The sequence below is a fragment of the Mastigoproctus giganteus genome, chromosome 12 (genome assembly GCF_048544385.1).
Source record: "Mastigoproctus giganteus isolate SK-2022 chromosome 12, ASM4854438v1, whole genome shotgun sequence".
In the NCBI taxonomy this organism is placed as follows: domain Eukaryota; kingdom Metazoa; phylum Arthropoda; class Arachnida; order Uropygi; family Thelyphonidae; genus Mastigoproctus; species Mastigoproctus giganteus.
Genome location: NC_143586.1, coordinates 45,212,512 through 45,237,389, shown reverse-complemented (window position 1 = coordinate 45,237,389; position 24,878 = coordinate 45,212,512). Strand labels below are relative to the sequence as shown.

At 36.5% G+C, this 24,878-nt stretch overlaps 1 protein-coding gene across 3 annotated transcripts in view; it reads left to right on the top strand.

The window, feature by feature from the left end:
- The window catches only part of LOC150077004 (RNA-binding protein 4-like), a 335,818-nt gene that overhangs the window by 65,473 nt on the left and 245,467 nt on the right, over window positions 1-24,878 (top strand). For all 3 annotated transcript variants that reach the window (XR_016547727.1, XM_090386802.1, XM_090386803.1), the window contains exon 3: window positions 20,493-20,615. Coding sequence is in view for 2 of the 3 variants with exons in the window: in XM_090386802.1 (XP_090242928.1) it covers window positions 20,493-20,615 (123 nt within the window). In the remaining variant the exon portion in view is untranslated. The remainder of the gene's footprint in view (window positions 1-20,492; window positions 20,616-24,878) is intronic.

Below are 24,878 nucleotides of genomic sequence, written 5' to 3'. Positions count from 1 at the left end.
TCCACTGTGTCTCATAGATGTTCTGTTTCTGCTGCATACCTTATCTATAGATATGTCCATGGGTACTGTTCTTCTGAATTGGTGTCTATAATTCCTGCTCTTTCTTCCAAAGCAGTCAGAACATGTGCCACAACCAGTCTATGCCCTTTTACTGTCCAACTTCAAACAACTCTTCTTCTTCCTCATTCAACTTCCATTTTTGGAACAAAACCCCCTTCATACCTGAAAATTAACAATCCTGTATTTCCTAAAAATTATAATCTACAGAAATTCAAGTCTAATGTCAACAAGTATCTTATTTCATATTCTCAACCTTCAACCAATCACTGTAGTTCCTCTCATGCTTGAAGTTCTTATTAAAAAAAAAACACTCCACCAATGAATGTGGAACAAACCGTGCACAGAATGTTCTTTAAATCTTGGGTTATTTGTCGAATAGTTTCCTTATTAATGCAGAAGAATTTTGTTGTTGCTATCATTCTCCCAACTCCACTAATTATTTGGATCTCTTTGTCTTCCTTTCTTTGAGATGTGACTTTCTCCAGTCCAACTTTCCTAACAGTAAGGTAATTTTCCTTAATCCACAGATCAGAAATCACTTGTAGTGTTGCACGTTGGTCATCGGTAATTATTTCCTGCACCTTTTCAATCAACTCTGGCATTTGAACTGTCTGGACCTGGATGTTTGTAGTCTTCCAGTGATTTTCTCCCATGGGCGAAATGTATATGCCACTCGAACGCATGTGCACGAGATAAATGCAAGTGGTATGAAGAGACAGTTCTCTTCATACAATTGCTTTATCATTTAAAACATTTCCACAATTGGTATTTTTTCCCAGTCGAACACAAAACTTGATGTTTGCTCATTGTTCTTTGTTCCATTGTCCCTCCACATCACAGACACAGGAGAGACAGGCAGTTCATTTCACACTACATTCTGAAATGGATGGCAATTTCCACTGACCTTGACTGTGGTGCTTGGAACAATCACTCTTTCATTTCACTTTTATGTCTAGTAGATGGCAGCACCAGCACTCATCTCACAACATCAGTCTTGTTTTCCAATTGCCACACTGTATATATATTTGTTGACTGTATGCTTTTTGCAGGCAAATGGGAATTGCATGGAAGAAAGATACACTTTTTGCTCACCTGGAGTCTGTTAAACACTAAACAAAAATTTAATTTCCCATAATTCATAGTATATAGAAATAAAAACAGAAATACTGTCTAACCAGTTAAGAGAATACTGGCAAGCAAAGGCACATATGAGGGTTTGATATCCTTTAAAAATTAAATAAAAAATTAAAAAGTAGCACCTGTCAGATGTCATGTTAGCAGTGGAAGGTAAATTTATCGTTCCTAATTTATACACACTCATCAGCAAAAAGATTATAACCACACCTGTCAACATTAGTGGATGCATCTTATAGTATCAAGGAGTAATGTTAGCATTAGTAGAGGCATTTGATTCAAGAAATCAAGCTTATGCAGCATCAGCCAAAAAAAAAAAAAAAAAACCACTTCCACTTCACCCCTCTGTTCGTTCGAAATACCTGTCCAGCTAAGCCTTATTTAGCCTTATAGGCTATCAACTTCCACGACAAGGGATGGAAGTCTGTTCCACCAACCAACCACCCGCTGGCTAAAGGCAAATTTCCGCACGTCTATCCTACATCTGTCTTTCCTCAGTTTGAATTTATGCAATCTGAGGTGGTTATTCTGAGCAAGAGGAAGAATCCCATCAGCATTGAGCATGCTCAAACCATTCAAGACTTTATACACCTCTATCAGATCACCTCGCTGGTGCCTAGTCTCCAGACACTGTAATTTGCAAAACTTAAGCCTATCTTCGTAAGAGCACCCCTTTGTTCCATTCACTAATCTTGCCCTTCTCTGTACTCGTTCCAGCAGCTCTATATCCTTCTTGAAATGAGTCCTCCAGATCTGTATACAGTATTCTAGGTGTGGCCTGACCATTGCCTTATACAAGGAGATAATCATCTCCTTATCCCTGCTAGAAACATTTCTGTATATCATTGACAATACACCATGAGCTACTCTTGCAGCCTGTCTGCACTGCTCAGAGAACTTCATATCTGCCTGCACAACCACCCTGGGGTTGCTGTTTACCATATGTAGTACTTTACATTTGTCAATCTTAAACTTTATTTGCTACCTCTCAGCCCATCTGCTCAACCTTTCCAGATCCTGTTGCAGCAGCATAGTGTCAGTAGTGTCCTTGACAACCCTGCCAACCTTCGTATTGTCTGCAAACTTGGACATTAAGCTTGATATATCATCATTAATATCATTTATAAATACAGAAAACAATAATCGACCCAACACAACCGTGAGGGACTCCCTAATAACATTAGTCCACAATGAGCAGTGTCCATTGATTACCACTCTGTCTTCTCTCCCTCAACCACCCCTTTATCCATAGCAGCAATTTGCTTCCATGTGCAACAGTATCAAAAGCCTTTCTAAGGTCCAAGTATATAATATCAAAGTTATTCCCTGCATCCAGTTATTTTGTGACTGCATCATAGTATCCAATGAAATTGGTCAGGCAAGACTTCCCCTTAACAAAACCTTGCTGTGTCCGAGCTATAACTGAAGTCTTGTCTAGATGATCCTACAGTGCTTCTTTAACCAGTGCCTCCATTAATTTTTCTGGAACAGAAGTTAAACTCACAGGTCTATAATTACTTGTGTCAGCCTTTGATCCTCCTTTGTGAATTGGGGTCACATTTGCACATCTCCAGTCTGTGGGTACCTTCCCTGAGTCCAAGGAAGCTCTCATAATTATGGCTAAGGGTTTGCTTGCTTTCTTTGCTGCCTCCTTTAATATAACTGTATAGATCCCATCCACCCCAGGTGCCTTTCTTGTGTTTATCTTCAACAATTCTCCTCCACTTTACTCTCAGTTATTACAAGATTCTCTAGCTTACTGCCAGAGTTGAATACACCTCTGGCATTCCCCTCTCTGAATAACTCCTCATGTGTGAATGTTGAAGCAAAATATTCATTTAGTTTGTTAGCTACCTGAGCAGGATCATCAACAGTTGAATCATCGATATCAAGTGGACCAATCTGATTCATCCCCTTTCTTCTAGAGTTTACATAAGTAAAGAACTCTTTGCTGTTTTTCTTTCCATCCCTCGCCAAAGATTTCTCATAATCTGCCTTCGCCTGCCTAACCTCCTTTGTAACTTGGTTACAGATCAACTTGTATCTATCATAGGCTTCTGTGTCACATGTTAATTTGTATGTATCCCATGCATTTTTCTTCTCTGCCATATGTCTCATTAGTTCATCTGACATCCACTTAGGCCTAAACCTTGAACAATATTTCTTAGTTGGTATGTAAAGCCTAGTAACTTCCAAGATAAGTTCTTTGAATGCTTCTCATTTTGCATTTGCTGTTGGTAACATCATCAGTTGGTCCCACTGTATAGAATTTAAATACTGTCTCAGTCCATCGTAGTCGTCTCTACAAAAGCAATAACCCTTCCCTTTACTCCTAATGGTAGTTACCTCTTTGAGTAAATCCCACTTCAGCACACCGTGATCACTGCCACCTAGTGGTTCCTTTATCTGCAGATTCTTAATGCATGAAGAATCACTACTGATAATCAAATCAAGAGTATTACTCCCTCTATTTGCCTCCTGAACATGCTGATGTAGAAAACAATCATCCAATAAATCCACTAAAGCCTTGTTAGTGTGTGAGTGAACAGCCCCCAAATTCCAGTCAATATTTGGGAAATTAAAATCCCCCATTATAAGACTCTGATGTACTGGCCCACTCCATTTCCCTGTACAGTTTCTTATTATACTCATCAGAGTCATTAGGCCTATAGCACACTCTTACTCTCAATTTTGATCTCCCAATGCTTAAAGTAAAAGTAAAGTGCAGCCATTATCAATCCACTGCAGGATGGAAGCCTCCTCAACAATTCATGCTGAGGGAAATGGACCATAATCTGCCACGCTGGTCCAGTGCGGGTTGGCAGATCGACCGTATTCAGCAGTCAGGGGCTTGAACCCCGGTCTACTCGAAGAGCGTGTGCTACTGCACTCCCGCTCCTGCCCACTCGGCTACGGAGGCCTCCCAATGCTTATGTCACACCAAACTGACTCGACACTGCACTGTCCATCGATGTTGACTGGCTTCACTTCCTTGGATTTTGTGTTTCTTAACTAATAGCATAACCCGTCCTCCCTTCCTATCCTGTCTATCCTTTTTGTAGATGTACTCCCCAAATTCCAGTTCTGCATTCCTTATATCTGTACTGGCCCACTCTCTGATATCCCAACAATATCTGCCTTTGATGTTTTGAGCAATACCTTAAATTCATCAAATTTATTTACTAAACTCCTAGCATTGGTGTACACGCAAGTATACATGCACCTGTTTCTATTCTTAGATTAACAGTAGCCACTGGCAGAAGTGAAAGTAATTCTTGCACTGCTTCTATTGGAATGAGCAGAAGCCTGAAAAACAAGATGCAGGATATTTCAGAGACTGCTGGGAGTCATAGCGGTACAAGTAAACACATGGGTGTGTTAGGGTAGCTAAGAATAGAAACAAGTGCATGTATACTTGCGTGTACACCAATGCTAGGAGTTTAGTAAATAAATTTGATGAATTTGAGGTATTGCTCAAAACATCAAAGGCAGATATTGTTGGGATATCAGAGATGTGGTGTCACACAGATATAAGGAATGCAGAACTGGAATTTGGGGAGTACGTCTACAAAAAGGATAGACAGGATAGGAATGGAGGAGGGGTTATGCTATTAGTTAAGAAACACAAAATCCAAGGAAGTGAAGCCAGTCGACATCGATGGACAGTGCAGTGTCGAGTCATTTTGGTGTGACATAAGCATTGGGAGATCAAAATTGAGAGTAGGAGTGTGCTATAGGCCTAATGACTCTGATGAGTATGATAAGAAACTGTACAGGGAAATGGAGTGGAAATCTATGTCTTTGTATCCCCCCCAAGCTAGCAGTTTTCCGACCCACCTAACACTGCCTCGATAGCATCAGCAAATATTCTTGCACCCTTTCTATTTAAGTGTATCCCATCCCTGTAGAAGCAGTCTCTCCTGTTAACAAGTACAGACCAAGCTGAAAAAAAATTCTACCCCTTGAGCCTTGCACAGTCTTTCCAGGGCCGAATTGATCGACAAGGCTCTCATCATATACTCCCTCCTATCGTGTCTGGGCAGAATTGCAGACACTTTCAAATGCAACACTAATTCACGGCTTTTTTTTCAACAGTGACCTGTACTTGTTAAGTAATTCTGCCAGTCTCCTACTCTTGATATCATTAGTGCCAACGTATTGCTGATAGTACAACATAAAAAGTTATTGGGAATGATTTGCAGTGCTAGGATGGTGGAGGCCAGCATCTCAGCAACTTCAGGTGGCTGTTCACATGCTGTCATAGTTGAAGGTGTGTGGTATAGGTTGAAGAGATAATTGCAACTGCCCACCGTGCCAGGAGGGAGACTACCACTGGGTGTTAGTTGAGGTGAATGGTTGGTGTCAAGTGTCACCTAAGAAAATAGACTGCTCATTATCCCTCAATTAACAGCAGACTACAATGAGGGTACTCAGAGAACAGTTTCTGAGCACACCATAGTTGTACTCTTGTGGATAAGCCTATTCGCTTGATGTTTGTGGACCCATATTGACCGACTGTCATCATACCTCTGCCTGAAGTGGGCACAGGAGTGCTGTGCCTGGACATTGGACAACTGAAAGTGACTTAAGCCTCCAGCTCTATCATGCTGATGGATGAGGGTGTATTCGGTGACAAGCAGATGAATAGTTGCAACTGGACTGTGGTTAGACAAAGACAGGCTGGTGGTGATATCATAGTTTGGGGGATATTATCTCAATTTCTGGGTCCCCTCAATCCCATTGAACACACCCTCATTCTACCTTAGCATTGTTTTGGACCAAGTTTTGCCCTATGTGGTGACTTTGTATCCAGGTGGCACTGGACATTTTCAACAAGACAGTGCCCTGTGTCACAAGGCCAATATTGTGCAGGAATGGTTTGAGGATCATGTCCATTCACTCTCCTGGCTGCAATCCCATCCAACATTTGTGGAATGCAGTGGAACACAGCATCCACCAATCCATATCTGTGCCTCATTCTGTTGCAGAATTTCTGGGTGTCCTCTCCAGCTGGTCTAGGATGTGTTCACTTCAAGAGATTACAGACACCTGCAGTCTCTTGGAGAGTGTCATGCTGGTGCAAGTGTTTTTTTCACGGCAAAGGGTGACGTAGTGTGCTATTAGGTAGGTTATCATAATATTTCAGCTCGTGAGTGCTATTTCACACATTTCTCATATTCCAATTTTACATGGATCAACATTTGCAACACTTTTTGCACTGAAAAAGTACCACTTCACAGACATTGCTTGGTCATGCAAGTCTTGCATTGAATAAGTTTTCACAGTCGCAACAGTTACTCTTTCTCTCTATACAAATACCATTCAAAATACATGTTATGATGCTAAAGATTGTTCTTGGTATGATGCCAACACATTGAGAGAAACAAGAATGAATTCGGAAGAACAGCTGGAAATGACTGACGTGATCGTAAAGCTTGTTGATGAACAAAAATATTAAAAAATTACTGATCATATTGAGTGCACAGAAACTACAAAACAAATGACACACATGGAAGGTCTAAATGCTGTTCAGTCAGCTTTACGTTAATTGTACAGCAGGAGGATACAACACCTGCCGATGTTTTGTTACTTAGCACCTACAAAATATAGTAGCTAAAAAGCGAGTAGCTTCTATGAAACAGAAACCCATTTAGGAATTTTTTATATGATAGTAAGGTAACGACTGTAAGTGTACAATTTTCTTGTCTAAGAGTTATAATTTTTATACATGTACTGTTTTTTAAAATTTTTGTAATAAAACAGTTGTAAATAAAATTAAGTGTTTTATTGTATAATTTAAGTCATTATGTTAAATAAGTAGGTAGGTCTAACCTGAAAATAGAGTGAACATCATGTTAATGTATTTAAATCCAGTTTATTTAATAATAATTCACCAAGCCTTCCATGTTATCCGAGTTTTTTGATTACCCGAGGTTCCCTTGGCGCACATTACCTCAGATAATCAGGAATCTATTGTACTGCAGTCTTACAGTACTGGAATTTTTCCAAGTACCCCTCTCTGGTTAGGTACTTGTTATATATCAGTGCTATTACTCCCGAAACCTCTTATTTCCAATGTAAACAATATGCACATATCTTAATCTTGGAACTGTAGAAAGGCTGCTCCCTCCCATTTTATTTTAGAAGAGAGACTCACTACCATTGATATGGAAGAACCCTTTATACTGTGTTATGTTTTTTTTTAATTCCACTCACCCCAACATTGGATTGGAAAAGTGCCAACATATTGCCAGTATATAAAGGCAGTTCTAAGGGTAGTGGGAAATTACTGACCAGTCAGTCTAACTTCGCTAGTAGGGAAAATCATGGAGGCCAACGATCAGGGGTGGAATTCAGGATCATTTATATAGAAATGGGATTGTGAAGGATATGCAGCATAGTTTTGTAAAGGGAAAATCATGTTTAACAAATCTGCTTAGCTATATTTGATGGGGTCATTCATGAATTGGATTTAGGGAATAATTTTGACATTGTTTATTTAGATTTTAGCAAAGCATTTGACTCAGTTCCACATAAGTGGTTACTTTATAAGCTGGAACAGGTTGGAATAACAGGAAAAATCCTTAGATGGATAGCAGGATGGCTTCAGGGCAGGAAGCAGAGGGTTGTGATAAATGGTTATTTCTCAAATTGGGTTAATATAAGAAGTGGGGTTCCCCAAACATCAGTATTGGGACCACTGTTGTTTTTGATTTTCTTAAATGACATCAATGAAGGGATAGAGGGCATGATATCTAAATTTGCAGATGATATAAAGATCAGTAGAATAGTTCACGATCACAGAGTGACCTATGATCAGAAAAGTGGCAGCTATGCTTTTATTTAGCAGAATGCAAGGTCTTACACCTGGGGAACAGCAACCCCAAAATAACTTTATATACTTGGTGGAGTTGAACTAAAGTCAGTAGTGAAAGAAAGGGATTTGAGAGTTACAATATGGTCAGACATATTGTAAGTTCTCTGAGCATTGTAGACAGGTTGCAAGGAAGTCCTGTGGTGTCTTTTTGATTATTTATCAAACATTTTCTAGTAGAGATAAGGACTTCATAACCCCATTATATAAGATGTCAGACCACATTTGCAATACTGTGTTCAAGTGTGAAGATCACACTTACAAAAAAAAAGGCTTTGAGCTTCTTAAAAGGGTCTAAAGATGGGTAACTTGCATGTTGAGATTGGTAAAAACATGTCCATATGAGGAAAGACTTGGAATATGTGGATTGTACAGCTTGGAAACTAGACATTTTAGAGGAGACTTAATTGAGGTGTTTAAGGCTCTGAGATGCAAAAGTAAAATCAATGAGGACGAAATTTTCACTGTTATGATTCTAGAACTAGGGGTGTTAATGTTTAGACTGGATTGCAGGAAGTTTTATTTTAGCCAGTGAGTTATAAATTACTGGAATTAGTTACCCACATGGGTGGTTTGAGGTTGATGGTTTGGAAAAATAAAAAGGTCAGCTGGACCTACAAGAGGAGGGAAATAAATAAATAAATAAATACATACATACATACATACTGTCTATTTCCTTTTCTTTTATTATTTATTAATTATTCATTTTATTTAATTTTATTTTATTATATATATATATATATATATATATATATATATAATAAAATATATATATGGGCTGGTGCAGCATAATCCTTCGGCTTCCTTGTACCACAGTAATGTGTTCAGCTTGCATATTGTATATAGGCATGATTTTAATTTTTTGTGGCGGAAAAAAAAACTGCAAAAATATGTATCTTTTCATAGTGACTGTCAGGTGCCAAATGTTTATTTGCATCTTTTGTCATAGAATGTAATCTTTCTCTGAATTGTGCTGCTTGTGCAGGTACACTGTATAGAAATTTGTTAGGAAAAAAAAGTCTCATCAAAAACAGCTTTTCTCACCATGTAAAGCAACCTTTCAATAGGTTGCTTTACAGTTTATGGGATTGGTGTTCTTCTGGTACTGACACTTAATATTGATAAGGTGCATGTTTATGTGTCTTTCTTTAATCTTCTCAACCTCCAACCCAAGCACGGTACTAAGTACTATAGGTTCTAATATCTTTCGTGTTTGGGGTTTTCATAAAAAAAAAAAAAAAAAAAAAATGCGTGGTCTAACAACTGGAGCAGCAAGGGAGTTAAAAGAACTTCATGTAAAAGACTGTCCTTTTATTGATTTGTGCTGAAAAGGAGGCTGCACATCTCCTTTGAAAGTAGATGAATGCAGTGGGGTATGCTAGAACGAACGTAATTGGTTCTAGAACCTCGTTCATTATAGCATCTGTTCGTTCTAGCATACATTGAAATATATGTATTAAGGGGTAATCCGTTCCAGGCCCGCAGTCTAGAGCAAAGTTACCATCCAATACAACGATTTACACAGGTGAAATATAATACAAAAAGAAAAATATAAGTGTAAAAATAATATAAAATTAATTTATTTAACTTTTATACACTGTACATAATTTGAAAAGCATAAACAATATTCCTCCAGTGAAAATATAAACAAACTTTCTCTAATAAAAATCATAAAACCTAGAGATTCCCTTCGCGACCTGGGCACTTTTTATTTCTTCCTTGTTTTTTAAAATTGTACTGATTGTTGATTTAGCCATACCATATTCAGATCTTAGATCTCCTACACTTTTTCCACTTTCTCGTTTGGAAATTATTTCTTTTTTAATCTCCAAGTTAATTAGCTTTCTCACTGTATTTTGCTGGCTCTTGGCTAAAATTATATAGCAGAATAATTTAAAAAATATTTTCACTGCTAAAGGGCAAATAAGCAGATAACTGAACCTTACAAACGATAAAGATGATAACTCACACTAATCAAAGCGAGAAATTAGAGCGGAAAGCGCTCTAATCAACACGTCATGCACGTGCGTGTGCTATGTCGGTTGATAGTATTCCTCCGCATTCATTGTAGCATCCTGATTTTATTGATAAAAACTGTTCGTTGAAGAATTCGTGCAATGTAGCATTGTTCGTTGTAGCATACCTGACTGTATTTGGTGGAAATTTATCACTCTCTAGAAATAATTGATAAAATGAAAGATTTTATCAATTCTGATGTTTGCCACCAATTAAAAAAGATTTTGAAGCATTTGTGTACATGTTGGCTGTCTTTTGATAAATGGACTGTTAGAACAGTGGCAACCTTAACCCCAGGGGCTCACATCTGGTGAGTATGGGCTTGGCACACCCAGGGTCCTGAGCTGGATATCACCATTCTTCTCTTTCTTCGTGATTCCCTTCTACTTCTCTCTCTCTCTCTCTCTCTCTCTCTCTCTCTCTCTCTCTCAGGGTAACTCAAATTTTTTTAGCTGGTGCACTCTAAGCCTCAGGCTTCCTTGCACTATATGGCTAGTAGTAGTAATAATAATAATAAGTCGATTTGAAGAAGAGGTTAGAAGATGATGAGAAAGTGCCATAACAGCAATTTTTACAATTGCAAAATTGAAAGTACAGGCACTCCTTGACTTATGTACTTAATCGGTTTTTTTTTTTTTTTGTTTGTTTTTTTTTCATGTACATAAGTCCGTTTTGTACATAAGTCCAACACTTCGGTCTTGTAGATACAAAATGCATGTACAGTACAATGCACTGAGATTATAACCCCCAACAATCTTCATGTACAGCATTTTACGATTTGTAACCAAGTTAAATGAAGCTGAAAAAAGAAACATACAATGAATAATAATGTAGAGTATAGTATTTATTCAAAACTAATTTAATCTAAATATATGTAATTTAATTTAATCTACGATCAAATAACTTTACGATGGACATTCCATAACAAAATACCTTTCACTAAACGATATGTATTAAGCGCTGGTCATTGTGATCACGTTTGTGAACTGATTTTTAATTGTATTAAACTGCTATTCTAATAAGCGAAAATATGAGAAATAATATCCACAGGCTATAAAAGTAAAAATATAGAGCACAAATTTACACTTTACTTCCTCCAATTAACAAAATTAAATGATGCATTTAAATCGGAAGAATATTTTCCACAGGTTAGCAAAACAAATAAATTTATGCTTACGTGCATAGCTTAATTAATACATACTGTTATATGTACATAATAACTAGTTGATGTTTCTGTTCACTGACATTTGGGGGGGTTTAAAACTTAAAACAGTAAAAAAGATAAGCAGTCAATAACAGAGAACACTGCACCACAAATTGCAACTAACACGATACCAACTTTATTTATGAAGCTCAAAAACTAGGAATGAAGAGACGATTCCGAAAATTTATCTATTTTTTTTTTTTTTGTATGGTTGAAGGGGAAGCACATTTTACCATAATAACATAAAATTCCACCGAATTCCAGCTATCGGTATCATCGCAAATGCAATAAGATCGAGTTTACTACCCATTTTTAATAGATTGCACTAACAGAAAAGCCCAACAAACCGGAAACTGTTTATTGTTTTATGGTAGTGACCTCTAGAAATATGTTTTAGAAAATTATCATGAAGGTGTTCAAAATTGATTCTTATAACCGAACGTAGCAACAGCTTTGTGCTTTGTACGTATCTGCGAATTGTACATAAGTAGAGGAGTGCCTGTACAAGCTATCACTAATGAGTGGAACTGATTCATGTTCATATCCAGTTTGTGATCCAAAAGTTTTGAAAGAAGACAAATTGATAAACTCAAGAAAAAGAACTGGCGAACCATTGACTTCTGGTGCCAGCTGATAAATCTAGGGACATTACCCTTGCTTATGCCAAGTGTTCATTTCTCTTATGGATCATATAAAGCAATTTCCTTGTTACTTTTAAATGGTATGGTAACATTTGAAAATCTGATGTGCATCACATTGATCTACAGAATGTATTACTTTTGGATATGTTGAAGAATGTTATTTGCAAATTTCTTATACCAACAGTGTTTGAACCTTCCATTTTCGAAGTTGAATGCCATAGTAGATTGTCAGAAGGATGATTCTGACTTGGTCATAGGCATTTCTGCTAAGGTTGTGGAGATTGTAAAACACAATTCTCTTCTTTTGTTCAATGAGGAAGTATTTTATTGGTTCATGCAAATACATGGTGCAGAAGTTTTTATTGAAAACGGATGTTCTTATAAATGCCAAGTTAACACATTTCATCATTTGCAGTGGATCATTTTCAAACTTCAAATTTGAGGACAAGTTTCTAGTAATTCTTGGCATTGTTAAAAACTAAAGTAGATGAAGCAGTAGATGTTTTGCAGCATCACTTCTGTCAGTTTCAGTGTGAGAATTGATAAAAGCTATTATGCAAGAAAAAAGTATTGATGTACAGTGTTCCTTGTTTGGGGAACTGACAAGTGTACAAGGAAACTTGAAATATATAAGAAATTTTCTCGAGTTGTGCTTTGCATTTTAAAAATTCTTTGTAGTGATGCTGAGTGTGAGAGAATATTCTGGCAAGCAATATAACCAAACACTGAGTTCAGATCTCTTTCTGTTGAAGCCTGGAAATGCTCTTGACAATAGGGCCATTTTTAAAAACACAACTTTGGGTCACATTTCTGAAGATGATGAAATCAGCAACAGTATCTTTTCTGAAACAATCAAAATCAGTTGTCTAATGGAAATTCTAAACAGAAATCCAGAGAAAGAAAAATTCTAGGTGTTTTAATGTTTTGAAGATGAAGATATACTGGTAAATAATCAGATGTCTGTTTAATGTGGAATGTGTATGTTTAAGTGAAATATAATTTCTAATGCAGTTTAGATTTTAAACACTACTCATGAAACATTTCTTATTCCTCCTATTTTTTGCAAAAAGAATTTCTGGTTTTTTGCCTGCTTTGACTGAAAAATATTTTGCTTTTCTCCTACTTATGATTACTTGATTTTCAGATTTTTGAATGTCAAAGTTGGCAGTATTAATATAGGACAATCCTGAAACCAGGATTATGATCATAGAAAGAGAAACCCATGTTTCCTCTCCACCATCAAGACATTTTTATGTTAGTATGCATTATGAATCAACAGGGCTTACCTTTATTTTTGATATAGGAAGCTTCTTTTCCAACTCTCCTTGTCCAACTCGCTAATAATTCATGGGGAAGGTGATATCAATTTTGCATTTGCAGTAGTAATATAGGAATTAAAGCCCGCACATACAATATCCCAACCTTATTCGGCCAAGTAAAATTACACAAAACAGGATACCCAATACGTCCCATCGTGTCATATAAGAATTCTGCTTTTGCCTCCTTAACCATGTTCATCTACCCAATTCTAAAACCACTCCGAGAACTCCTAACATATAACATAAAAAACTACGATGCGTTATTCATGAACCTCAAAGATCTCCATATCAAGGAGGATATGAAGTTATATTCACTCGATGTGACTTCATTATACACTAATGTAAATGTACCCTACGCCATAGACATACTCTGGGCCTACTTAAACGATGATAGCACAAAAATTAATAACACCAAACTCCCCAAAGACAGAATATTCGAACTAACAAAACTATTAGTAAATGCAAATTACATTCTATTCCAAGAAAAAATATACAGACAGATTTTTGGCCTCCCAATGGGCCTAAACATTAGTGGACTCATTGCCGAACTATACTTAGACAAATTAGAAAAGATCCACCTTGATCCATTTATACCACAGATCACATATTACGGAAGATATCTGGATGACATCCTAATCATCACAGATCACTTGACCATAAACAATATTCTACAGGTTTTTAATAACATCCATCAGAGACTAAAATTTGAATTAGAAACTGAAGCAGAATCCCACTCCATAAATTTCCTTAATTTTACCATACACAGATTAGACCAAAAACTAAATTTTAGCATATATAGAAAACCCACTAATAAAGGAATGCTTGTGCACTTCCACAGTTACCATCCCCAACCATACAAAAAATCGGTCATGCTGAACCAATTTCAAAATGCTTTTAAATATTCTTCCACCCAGATTTCTCTGACCACTGAAATAAATGAACTAACTAGAAGATTCTCAAATAGGGGTTACCCACTAACCTATATAAACAAAGTCAAAACAATAGCCCGTGATAAAATAAATAACAACAACCTCACAACAAACATTGCAAAAAAATCCGACAAGACCAAAATATATTTCATCACCATTCCATATATCGAGCACTGGTACAAAAAACTTAACCAAATATGCAAGGGAACCGACATGAAAATCATAGCAAAACCCATGAACAAATTATACACATTCTTCAGAAATCGACCTTCAAATACCACATTCCAATCACAGCATGACCTAGTATACAGTATACCATGCAAAAATTGTGACGCTGTCTACGTAGGATTGACCATGGGAGTGGCACAGCTTCGAGCAAAACAACACAAAGCTTCAGTGCGGCCAGGTTGTTCAAATGCATCGGAACTTTTGTTCCACGCCATAAATGAATGACATACATTTGGCTTTAATGAAACTAAAATTATAAATATTCAACACAACTACTACAAACTACTTATTGCAGAAACCTTAGAGATGAAACTACATTCAACTTCAATCAATATCCGTAGGCCATTCCTATTGTCCGACGATTGGTCATTTATACACATGCGTGAAGAACAAACACTACAACATAAGACAAAAGTTTCGGATTAATTGTGAGTAGCTCTCTTCCTGTGAACATGACACCCCGAAAAGTTCTAGTCCGACTTTTTTTTAAAAAAAACAAGGAGAGTTGGAAAAGAAGCTTCCTATATCAAAAATAAAGGTAAGCCCTGTTGATTCATAATAATATAATAAAATATAGGAAATATCGAGCACTTAATAGCTCTCTAGTATCAAAGTTGGTATGTATTATAATTCCTGGTTGAAATTCTTGGATAGGCTATCCAGGAATTTCAACAGGAACTGGAGCTGGATTCAAAGCATTTTGCTAATTTTAGCAAAATTGTCAGTATCTGCAATAAGGCCTCTAAGGTTGGGATTATTCATACTCCAATTTAGACACATACACCAACCGTTTATAACTGATTGAATAATGAAATGAAATAAAATAAAATAAAATGAAATGATAAAAAAGGCTGTAAAATAATATTTACAAAAAACTTTTAATTATTTACAATAAACTAAACTATAACAAAAATAAAATAAATAAAATAAGTTAAAATGCATTAAAATATAAATATAAAAGCGATAAAAAGACGATGAGAACACTATTAGAGCTTTCGGAGGTGTCTACCTCCTTCCTCAGTAATAGTGAGACTTCAGCGACACATCCTTAAATACCAGGTTCACGGTACACGTGGATGACCAGGCGTATACTCAGCATTCCTTTCACTTGTACCAGAACCGGAAGTGGTCTGGGGATGTGGAAAACTAAAACGCTCATCTCTGGCCAAAACCACCGCCTCAAAAAGGGGGTGAAGCCTAACTCCCCTGTCTCTATTCATACTATTGTTGCCAGAGGATCCAATCCACAGACTTTCCAGCCACTTGCGGTCCCAGAATCTATGCGCCCGGTCAAGGATGACAGCATTGTCGGGGGAGATCTGGTGTTGTTTTTCCCAATAGTGCTCGGCAGTGGCGGATTTATTGAATCTGCCATTGCAGGGCCTGTCAGATCGCATTGCGAGGATGCTTCGCGACTTTCAGACACGCTGTGTGCAGCTCCCGGGCCGGAGGTTGCACACAGTAGTGTCACAGGTCAAAGACCCCATTACTAGGGATTCTAGTAGTGGGGCCGTATATGAGATCACATGCCCGGATTGTGGGGAATGTTACATGGGGGAGACAGGACGGCGTCTCAAGGATCGTCTGGGGGAACATTCAAGAGCGATACGGACCGCAGAGCTCAATAAATCCGCCATTGCCGAGCACTATTGGGAAAAACAACACCAGATCTCCCCCGACAACGCTGTCATCCTTGACCGGGCGCATAGATTCTGGGACCGCAAGTGGCTGGAAAGTCTGTGGATTGGATCCTCTGGCAACAATAGTATGAATAGAGACAGGGGAGTTAGGCTTCACCCCCTTTTTGAGGCGGTGGTTTTGGCCAGAGATGAGCGTTTTAGTTTTCCACATCCCCAGACCACTTCCGGTTCTGGTACAAGTGAAAGGAATGCTGAGTATATGCCTGGTCATCCACGTGTACCGTGAACCTGGTATTTAAGGATGTGTCGCTGAAGTCTCACTATTACTGAGGAAGGAGGTAGACACCTCCGAAAGCTCTAATAGTGTTCTCATCGTCTTTTTATCGCTTTTATATTTATATTTTAATGCATTTTAACTTATTTTATTTATTTTATTTTTGTTATAGTTTAGTTTATTGTAAATAATTAAAAGTTTTTTGTAAATATTATTTTACAGCCTTTTTTATCATTTCATTTTATTTTATTTTATTTCATTATTCAATCAGTTATAAACGGTTGGTGTATGTGTCTAAATTTGGAGAAAATTGTCAGTCATGTTAGCAGTCAACAGGAAACAATTTCCAGCCATAAATCAATTATAACTAGAAATTTGACATCTCAGGTACTTTTTATTCTTTGCTGCTTTGATTGTTATTTGCTTACAGGTTGAATTTTTCATTAGGCAGCTGGTCTTCACAGTGTCATTAATATTAACACTTAAGGTTAGTTGCATTCCATGTGAAATGAAGATCACTTCATTTCACATGGAATGCTTTTGTGCTTAGTTTGCTTTCTGCAGTGTTAACCGAGCAGCTGTTAATGGCATATTGATGTTCAGGGAAATTTGAAATGTCCTTTTAAACTTTTGAAGTATCCATCTTCCAGTGGAGTTCTGAAATCTGTTGGGAAGATTGGTGCTTCACTTATTAAAGGTTTTAGTGGTTTGAAATTAGATTTTCCAGGAATTGTTAATTTTAGGTACTGTTTTTATGGTATTTATACGTGCTCTTTATTCACAATTTTTTTGTGCATTTTGAAAATTGTTTTGTTTTGGTAAAACCTTTTCTTCTATTGTAGTCCTCATAATCATCATGTTTAGTTCTGCAGTTGTTCTTGTGTGCAATGTTTAGTCCCGCAATTGCCCCGTGTGCAATTAACATTTAATTTTTTTATTGCACCTCTTAATTGCATGCGTGTGCACACACGCGTGCGTGCATGTGTATATCTAGAGAGAAAACAGATGTAAAAAAGTATATGGGAGAAGAGTAATAAATATAAAGTATTATTAAATATTATATAATTAAACTGAACAGCTAAGTTTAGAGAAATTAAAACTAGTTTTATTAAGTGTTCTGTATTATAATCTTAGTAATTAATTGATGAGATAACTATACTTACTTTTCACTTCTGTGAATCGCAGCAAAAGAGAAAACTTCAATTAATGTAAGAAAAAATCTAATATGCCTGAAATGTAGTGCACTGTGTACATTAAATTTATTTATTTATTATTTTTTTTATTTTGCTGACAGTCAGCAATATATATCCATACAGTCAGTTCTGCTATAACGTGAATTTTAGAAATGAAAATTTGCTCCAACACTACTGAATATTAGTTAACAATGCAAGTTTAATGCGATTTTCGCATTGGCTCGTGCGATTTCAACTGCAACATCAGGTGAACATAACCTGGCACCAAACTGAACGTAACAACCTGTGCAGCAATATATACAAGTTTATGAAGCCTAAAAATTGTCGAATGTGCAAAAGCTATATTTCCCACTTACTGTAGTTGTATTGGTTGGAGACACTGTTGTCATTCCCTGTATTCACAAGATAACAGGTGATATTTTAGGCCGACTCATGTTTTTGGAGCTTTCATTTTGCTGTTTGAACAGAAATTTCATGAGGCGTGATAGTGTGAGCAGATGAGCACATTTCTGGAAGTCACTACCATAAAGCAAAAACAATTTGCGCTTCCCAGTTTATTGAGCTTTTCTGTTAGTGCAGTCTATTATAAACAGGTAGTAAACTCTATCTTATTGCATTTGTGGTAATACTGTTAGCTGGAACTCTGTGGGTTTTTATGTTATTATGGTGAAATGTGTTTCTCCTTCCATGAAAATTTTCAATCATATAAAAAACTTAAATAAATAAATTTTCAGAAGCTTTTCTTCTTTCCTAATTTTTAAGCTTTGTAAGCTTGTTACTCCATATCTCACTTGTATATATCACACTTGCAATTTGTACATGCTGAGTTCGTCATTGTTGATTGCTTATCTTTTTTAGTGTTTTAAAACTCATTGAGAACAGAAATATCAATTAGTATTATTATATTACAGTATTAAGCTATATAAGTGTACATAGTCTCCAACCAATATAAGATATCTTGTCAAGGTAAAGTGCTATATTTACTGTAATATTTATTTATTAGAAATTGAAGATGTTCAAACCTGTGTTGGCAATTTTATTAGGTTTATAACTTGTTTTAGTGTTTTACTTACCACACTGAACTTTTTTTTTTTTTTTTAGTTCTCTGCCTCTGTCCCTGTTTTTCCCGAAATACCATAACTTGGAGATTTTTAGGAACATGTTTTATAGTAGAACTGACTGTACTTTGTATACGAGGTGTGACAATTTCGCAGCCTGGTGCTGTTGCAGTCATGTTCTATGAGTTTGAGCCGACCGGGCTAGCTGAGTGGGTAAAGTACCTGCCCGGCAACCCAAAGGTCGCAGGTTCGATTCCCGCCTCGGGCTTGGATCAAAGTACTGCAAAAACCTTGGGAGGTGCAATATGGCCACAGAAGCCGATTCGCCAACAACTACCAAATCAAATCAAATCTATGAGTTTGAATACGTTGTAGTTCAAACCTCCTCCAATAGATGGTGATACAGAGATTGTCCACTCGGCTGTTTGCAAGTAACAACTAATCATGATTGAATTTCAAGTAACAACCAGTCATTTCCATGTTGATTTTGCAATGGATCGACAAACAAATGTCAAATTTTGCTTTAAACTGGGAAATTCTGCAACAGAATGTATGAAATATTAAAAATTGTTTATGGCAAGGAAATGTTAAGCCATATCAATGTGTTTGAATGGTAAAAGTGATGCAGAGACAGATGGGAGGATGTTCGCAATGACCCAAGAAGTGGCTGTCCATCAACCTCTTACAACAGCGAGGACAGAGTTACAAAAGTTCTTGATATTGCCAAGAGAGTGTTCTTTGACTCTCAGAATAATGGCTAATAAGTTGTATATGAATAAGGAAAGGATTTGTTAAATTCTGCATGAAGAGTTAAAGAAAAGGAAGATCTGTGCAAAATTTGTGCAGCATAGCCTCACAGAGTAGCAGAAGCAATAGTCATCATGTGAAGACTTCATCTAGACTTGTCAAGGCAGTCCTAATTTCCTCTATTGTATTGTCACCTGAGTTAGTGTTGAGTGTATCAGTATGACCCAGAGATGTAGCATCAAAGCATGCAGTGGACTTCATCACCAAGGCCCAAAAAGTTTTGTTTGCAGAAGTCCACAATCAAGATGATACTGATCATGTTTTTTGGCAAATGGTGTGATTTCCCCCCCCCCTCAGGTACAAGGAATGTGTACCTGAGGGGGAGAGAGAGAGAGGCAATGCTACATTCTGCATATGGGTGCTTCAAAGACTATTGAAATGCATTTCCTAGGCAAGGCTGCAATTTTGAGAGGAAGGCATCTGGTTCTTATTGCATGACAATGTCCCCACCCATTAAGCACTTGTGAAGACATTTCTGACGAAACATGGCATTGTACAGGTGAACCTTGGCTATTTACACCCAAATTGAAGGAGAAACGCTTCTTTTTTCAGAATAACAAATCTGATATTGCCCAAGTGGCATGAGATTTCCCTCTTCTACATTGGTATAATGTGTTTAGAGCACCCACTCTATAGCCTAGACCTTTCTCCCCATAATCTTTGGGATCCTCTAACCGTAAAACATCCTTCACTTTTTTTCCTATGGTTAGAGGGTCCCAAAGATTACAGACCTTTCTCCCTGTAATCTTTGGGATCCTCTAACTTTTTAAAAAAAAAAAAAAAAAAAAAAAAGTGAAGGTTGCTTTGGCTGTTGCACTAAATATGCTTCTGGAAAATGGCTTGTACATCTTTAAAATATTATTAATCTCTGTAAATGTATCGATATTTTTTTCACAGATGCTATTTTGAAAAATAAACAAATTCCCAAGACCAAGCGTTCCTCTGACTCAGAATAACAATCCACATATTTTTCTGTTTGCCCTTTTGTATTCCCAAGGCCTGTAAACTATGTGGAAGTTTGCTGTCATTAATCCTAATGATAATTTTAGTAGTGCTATTTTATAGGTTATATTGTTTTTTATTTTATTTTCATATTGTTTTTATTTTTTTGGTAGAAAGCTACAAAGATATATGTTGGCAATTTGCCAGAATCTTGCCAAGCTTCTTCTCTTCAGGAGTTATTTGAAAAATATGGAGAGGTGAAAGAATGTGATGTTGTCAAAAATTATGGATTTGTGGTAAGTTAAATTGTGAATATTTGTAAAAGAATAAGAGAAGTTTACCTCAATATGAGCATCGTATCGAGCATTATAGCTCTGGTTCATACTGTTAAATTGTGAAATAAAGTATCTGTTTGTGACTTTATTCTTTTAACATGTGATAAATTTGAATATTTATAATATTGCTACACCTGGTGAGTATCATTAGAAATCAGTGTCAACTGATTGATACTGTTTTCTAAGATACAAATGAATCTCATTTGTAAGAAAATTCATTTTATGTTCAGAGTGGTACATAAAAGAAGCCCTTCTGACCAGATAAATTTTATTATAAATAAATTTGACAAACCCTTGTCACAAGATAAATTTTATTTGTAATAAATATGTATAAGTTGCTTTTTTTTTATACTTAAATTTTACTTAAAATTAAGTAAATTTACATACTGTTTTAAGCATTAACTGTTACCATGCTGTAATTAATAGAAACAAATGAGCATAACAAAAAACATGGTTAGGTCAGCACATGGTAAACTTAGATGCTGAAGTCTGTTATGAATCTAAAGATAAAGTTGTCATAGCAGTAATTTTTTTGAATGAATTATATCATTAATTCATCACTATAGTTTGTTGAATGAGAGCCTTTGTGTTATAGATTACAATGATATTTACATTGTTGTGTAAATCACAAGACTTACCTTGTAAGTCTTTGTTGCTAACAATTAATTTTGGTTTCACAAGTTTGTGTGGAGAAGGCTTGTAAAGGAATCATAAACTTAATGAGACAAATTTTAATTTTCTATTTTGTGCACAAAGCCAAAAGTTAGTGTAGTGTATTCAGGATGAGTTTAGCAAAACAGAGTCAGTATTGTTGTTTAATTTAACATGTGGCTTAAGTAAAAAGTGTTATGGTAATAGGCATTGCAGTATTGAGAAAATATGCATAGTTGTAAGGGAAACAAAAGGTTATCAAATACTTACATGATTATTAAGTTTTGGAGTTGATTCTAGAGATGGTCATATAAAAAAGGATTAAAGTTTCAGTTTAAATAAGCCCATTCCAAAGCTTCTTGGGGCAGTGGTATGTTTTTAGTCAAATTGAATGAGAGCACAAGACAAGATAGTTGGTGCTGAGTTTTCATAGGATCACTGAGTTTGAATGTACCTTAATTTGAAAGTTTATGAAAATATAATTAATTACATTAGATTTTTGTAGATGGGCCTTCTTGTCTTTATTTTATTCTGATGAGATACAGTTATGCACGCTGAAGACCTGTGACAAAATTGGGGGAACTCAGTCCTGATAAAGTTTGTTTTGCTAGTTTAGTTGAAATAACTAGGGAAATTATAATAAGCAGACAAAATACATAAAATAACAGTTTTATAATCTGTGGATTTAGCATAGTGTTTTTTTACTGTGTGCATAGTTCATTCTATTCATTTCTATTTCAACTACTGGTTTCCCTTGAAACAGGTGTTTCAATAGCATTTTGAATTCTGCACATGTGATAGATTGTATAATTCACTTCACTAATAATTTGCTAAAGCAATAATCAATGCCTTAATCAACCAAGGTGCAGACAGAGCTCACATCAGTATTCTCCAATCAATATGAAAAGGCAACTCCATCAATATTTGTCAGCAATGATAAAGTTCAGATCAACATAAAAAAAAGGCATCTGACAGGGAGAGAATCTCCCAAAACCTATTTTCTGCCTGTTTAGAAGAAATCTTTTAAGCTAAATTGGGATAATAAAGGAATCAAGAGAAATGGAAATTATCTGAATCACTTACAATTTGCAGAAGATCCTCTTTTCATTCTCTTTCTCTTTGCCGGTGATCTGGAAGAATTGCAGCATGAAAGCAAGAAGTTCAGTCTGAATATGAATATCAAGAAAATACAGGCTTTGTTCAACAAATTTACTAGACCAAAGAAAATCATGGCTGATGAACTAGAAGTAGTGGAAAGGTATGTTTACCTTGGACAAGAAATTTCAACAGGTGGAAACATCATGATGGAAATTGAATGGCACATAAAATTGGGATAGCAAACATTTGGAAAGCTTAATATAGTCTTAAAGACAAACTTGCCACTCAAAAAATTGATTGCCACTTGCCACTCAAACAAAAAAATTTTGATCAGTGTATCCTCCCTTTTCTAACATGGTCGTGAAATGCAGACTTTGAAAGCTTGACAAAGATTGAGGGTCACACAAAAGGTATAGAGTGCCAAATTTTGAAGACCTAAAAGCTTGTTCATGGATTTGCCAACAAACAAGATCTGTCATGTCATTGAAAGAACAAAGCACTTAAAATGGAAATGGGCAGGTCACATATCAGGAAAGACTGATAACAGATGGACCAAACATGTTTTGGAATGGATAGCTTGACTCTAAATGCCCAAGAAAAAGACCTAAGATGTGAGGTAGATTGATGAAATTGTGTAATATTCTGGTGTACAATGGCAACAGAAAGCAAAAGACTGCAGTTGCTGGAAATGTGTTAATGAGACCTTCATCTTGCAGTGGTTCAACGCTGGCTGAAGATAATGAGGAATAATTAATCATTTTGTATAATTATTCAAAGTGAACATGGTATTTTTACCATACCATTCAATTGTTTGATTGTGAAAGATGTCTTATAAAAATAATTTTCAAAAATGATGAAAGCAAATCTGTGCAATCAACATATATCATATTTCAAAATGACTTCCGTTTCTTTCCATCATGTCAGATTTCTTTAATCATCATGAAAAAATTGGATTTTTCACAAATTTTTATTAATTTTGGCAGAATTTGTGCACTGAAATTATAACAAAATGCTACTTTTGCCAGACCTTTACTTCATGTTGAAAACACTTAAAAAGGGCAGTGCCATAAAAAGACTACCAACAGTTGCCTCTCATTTTAAAAACTGATGTATTATGGGTAAAATTTTTGTTTCTTTGATTTTCTTGCAGATCCTTATACTTGATAGTTCCTCTTAATCATCCAACAATAGTTATCTTGTTGACATTCCATCTTCCCTGGTACCTCATCTCCATGTCTTTAATGTCCTGGTGAAACCTCTCACCCTGTTCTTCACTAACACTTCCTAGATTTTTTGAGAAGTAGTGTGTGTGGGTGTAAAAAATGTACCTTGACACTCATGTTGCAGCCCAGCTTCTTGAAGTCTGCCATCATTAAAGGAGGCAGCAAAGGAAGTAAGCAAACCCTTAGCCATAATTATGAGAGCTTCCTTGGACTCAGGGGAGGTACCCATGGACTGGACATGTGCAAATGTGACCCCAATTCACAAAGGAGGATCAAAGGGCGATACAAGTAATTATAGACCTGTTAGTTTAACTTCTGTTCCAGAGAAATTAATGGAGGCACTGGTTAAAGAAGCACTGCGGGATCATCTAGACAAGACTTCAGTTATAGCTCGGACACAGCATGGTTTTGTTAAGGGAAAGTCTTGCCTGACCAATTTGATTGGATACTATGATGTCACAAAGGAACTGGATGCAGGGAATAACTTTGATATCATATATTTGGATCTTAGAAAGGCTTTTGATACTGTTGCACATGGAAGACTGCTGCACAAATTGGAGCAGTGTGGCATTGGAGGTAAATCGCTGCTTTGGATAAAGGGATGTTGGAGGGGGAGAAGACAGAGAGTGGTAATCAATGGACACTGCTCATCGTGGACTAATGTTATTAGTGGAGTCCCTCAGGGTTCAGTGTTGGGTCCATTGTTGTTTTCTGTATTTAAAAATTGATATTGATAATGGTATATCAGGCTTAATGTCCAAGTTTGCTGATGATACGAAGGTTGGCAGGGTTGTTAATGACACTAATGACAGTACGCTGTTGCAACAGGATCTAGAAAAGTTGAGCAGATGGGCTGAGAGGTGGCAAATGAAGTTTAACATTGACAAATGTAAAGTACTACATATGGGAAGCAGTAACCCTAGAGTAACGTATCAACTCTGTGGTACTACACTGACAGTGGTAGAGAATGAAAAGGACCTGGGAGTAATTGTGCAGGCAGATATGAAGTTTTCTGTGCAGTGCAGATGGTCTGCAAGAGTAGCTCATGGTGTATTGTCAATGATATACAGGAATTTTTCTAGCAGGGATAAGGAGGTGACCATCTCCTTGTATAAGGCAATGGTCAGGCCACACCTTGAGTACTGTACAGGTCTGGAGGCCTCATTTTAAGAAGGATGTAGAACCGTTGGAACGAGTATAGAGAAGGGCAACAAGATTAGTGAATGGAACGAAGGGTTTCTCTTACAAAGAA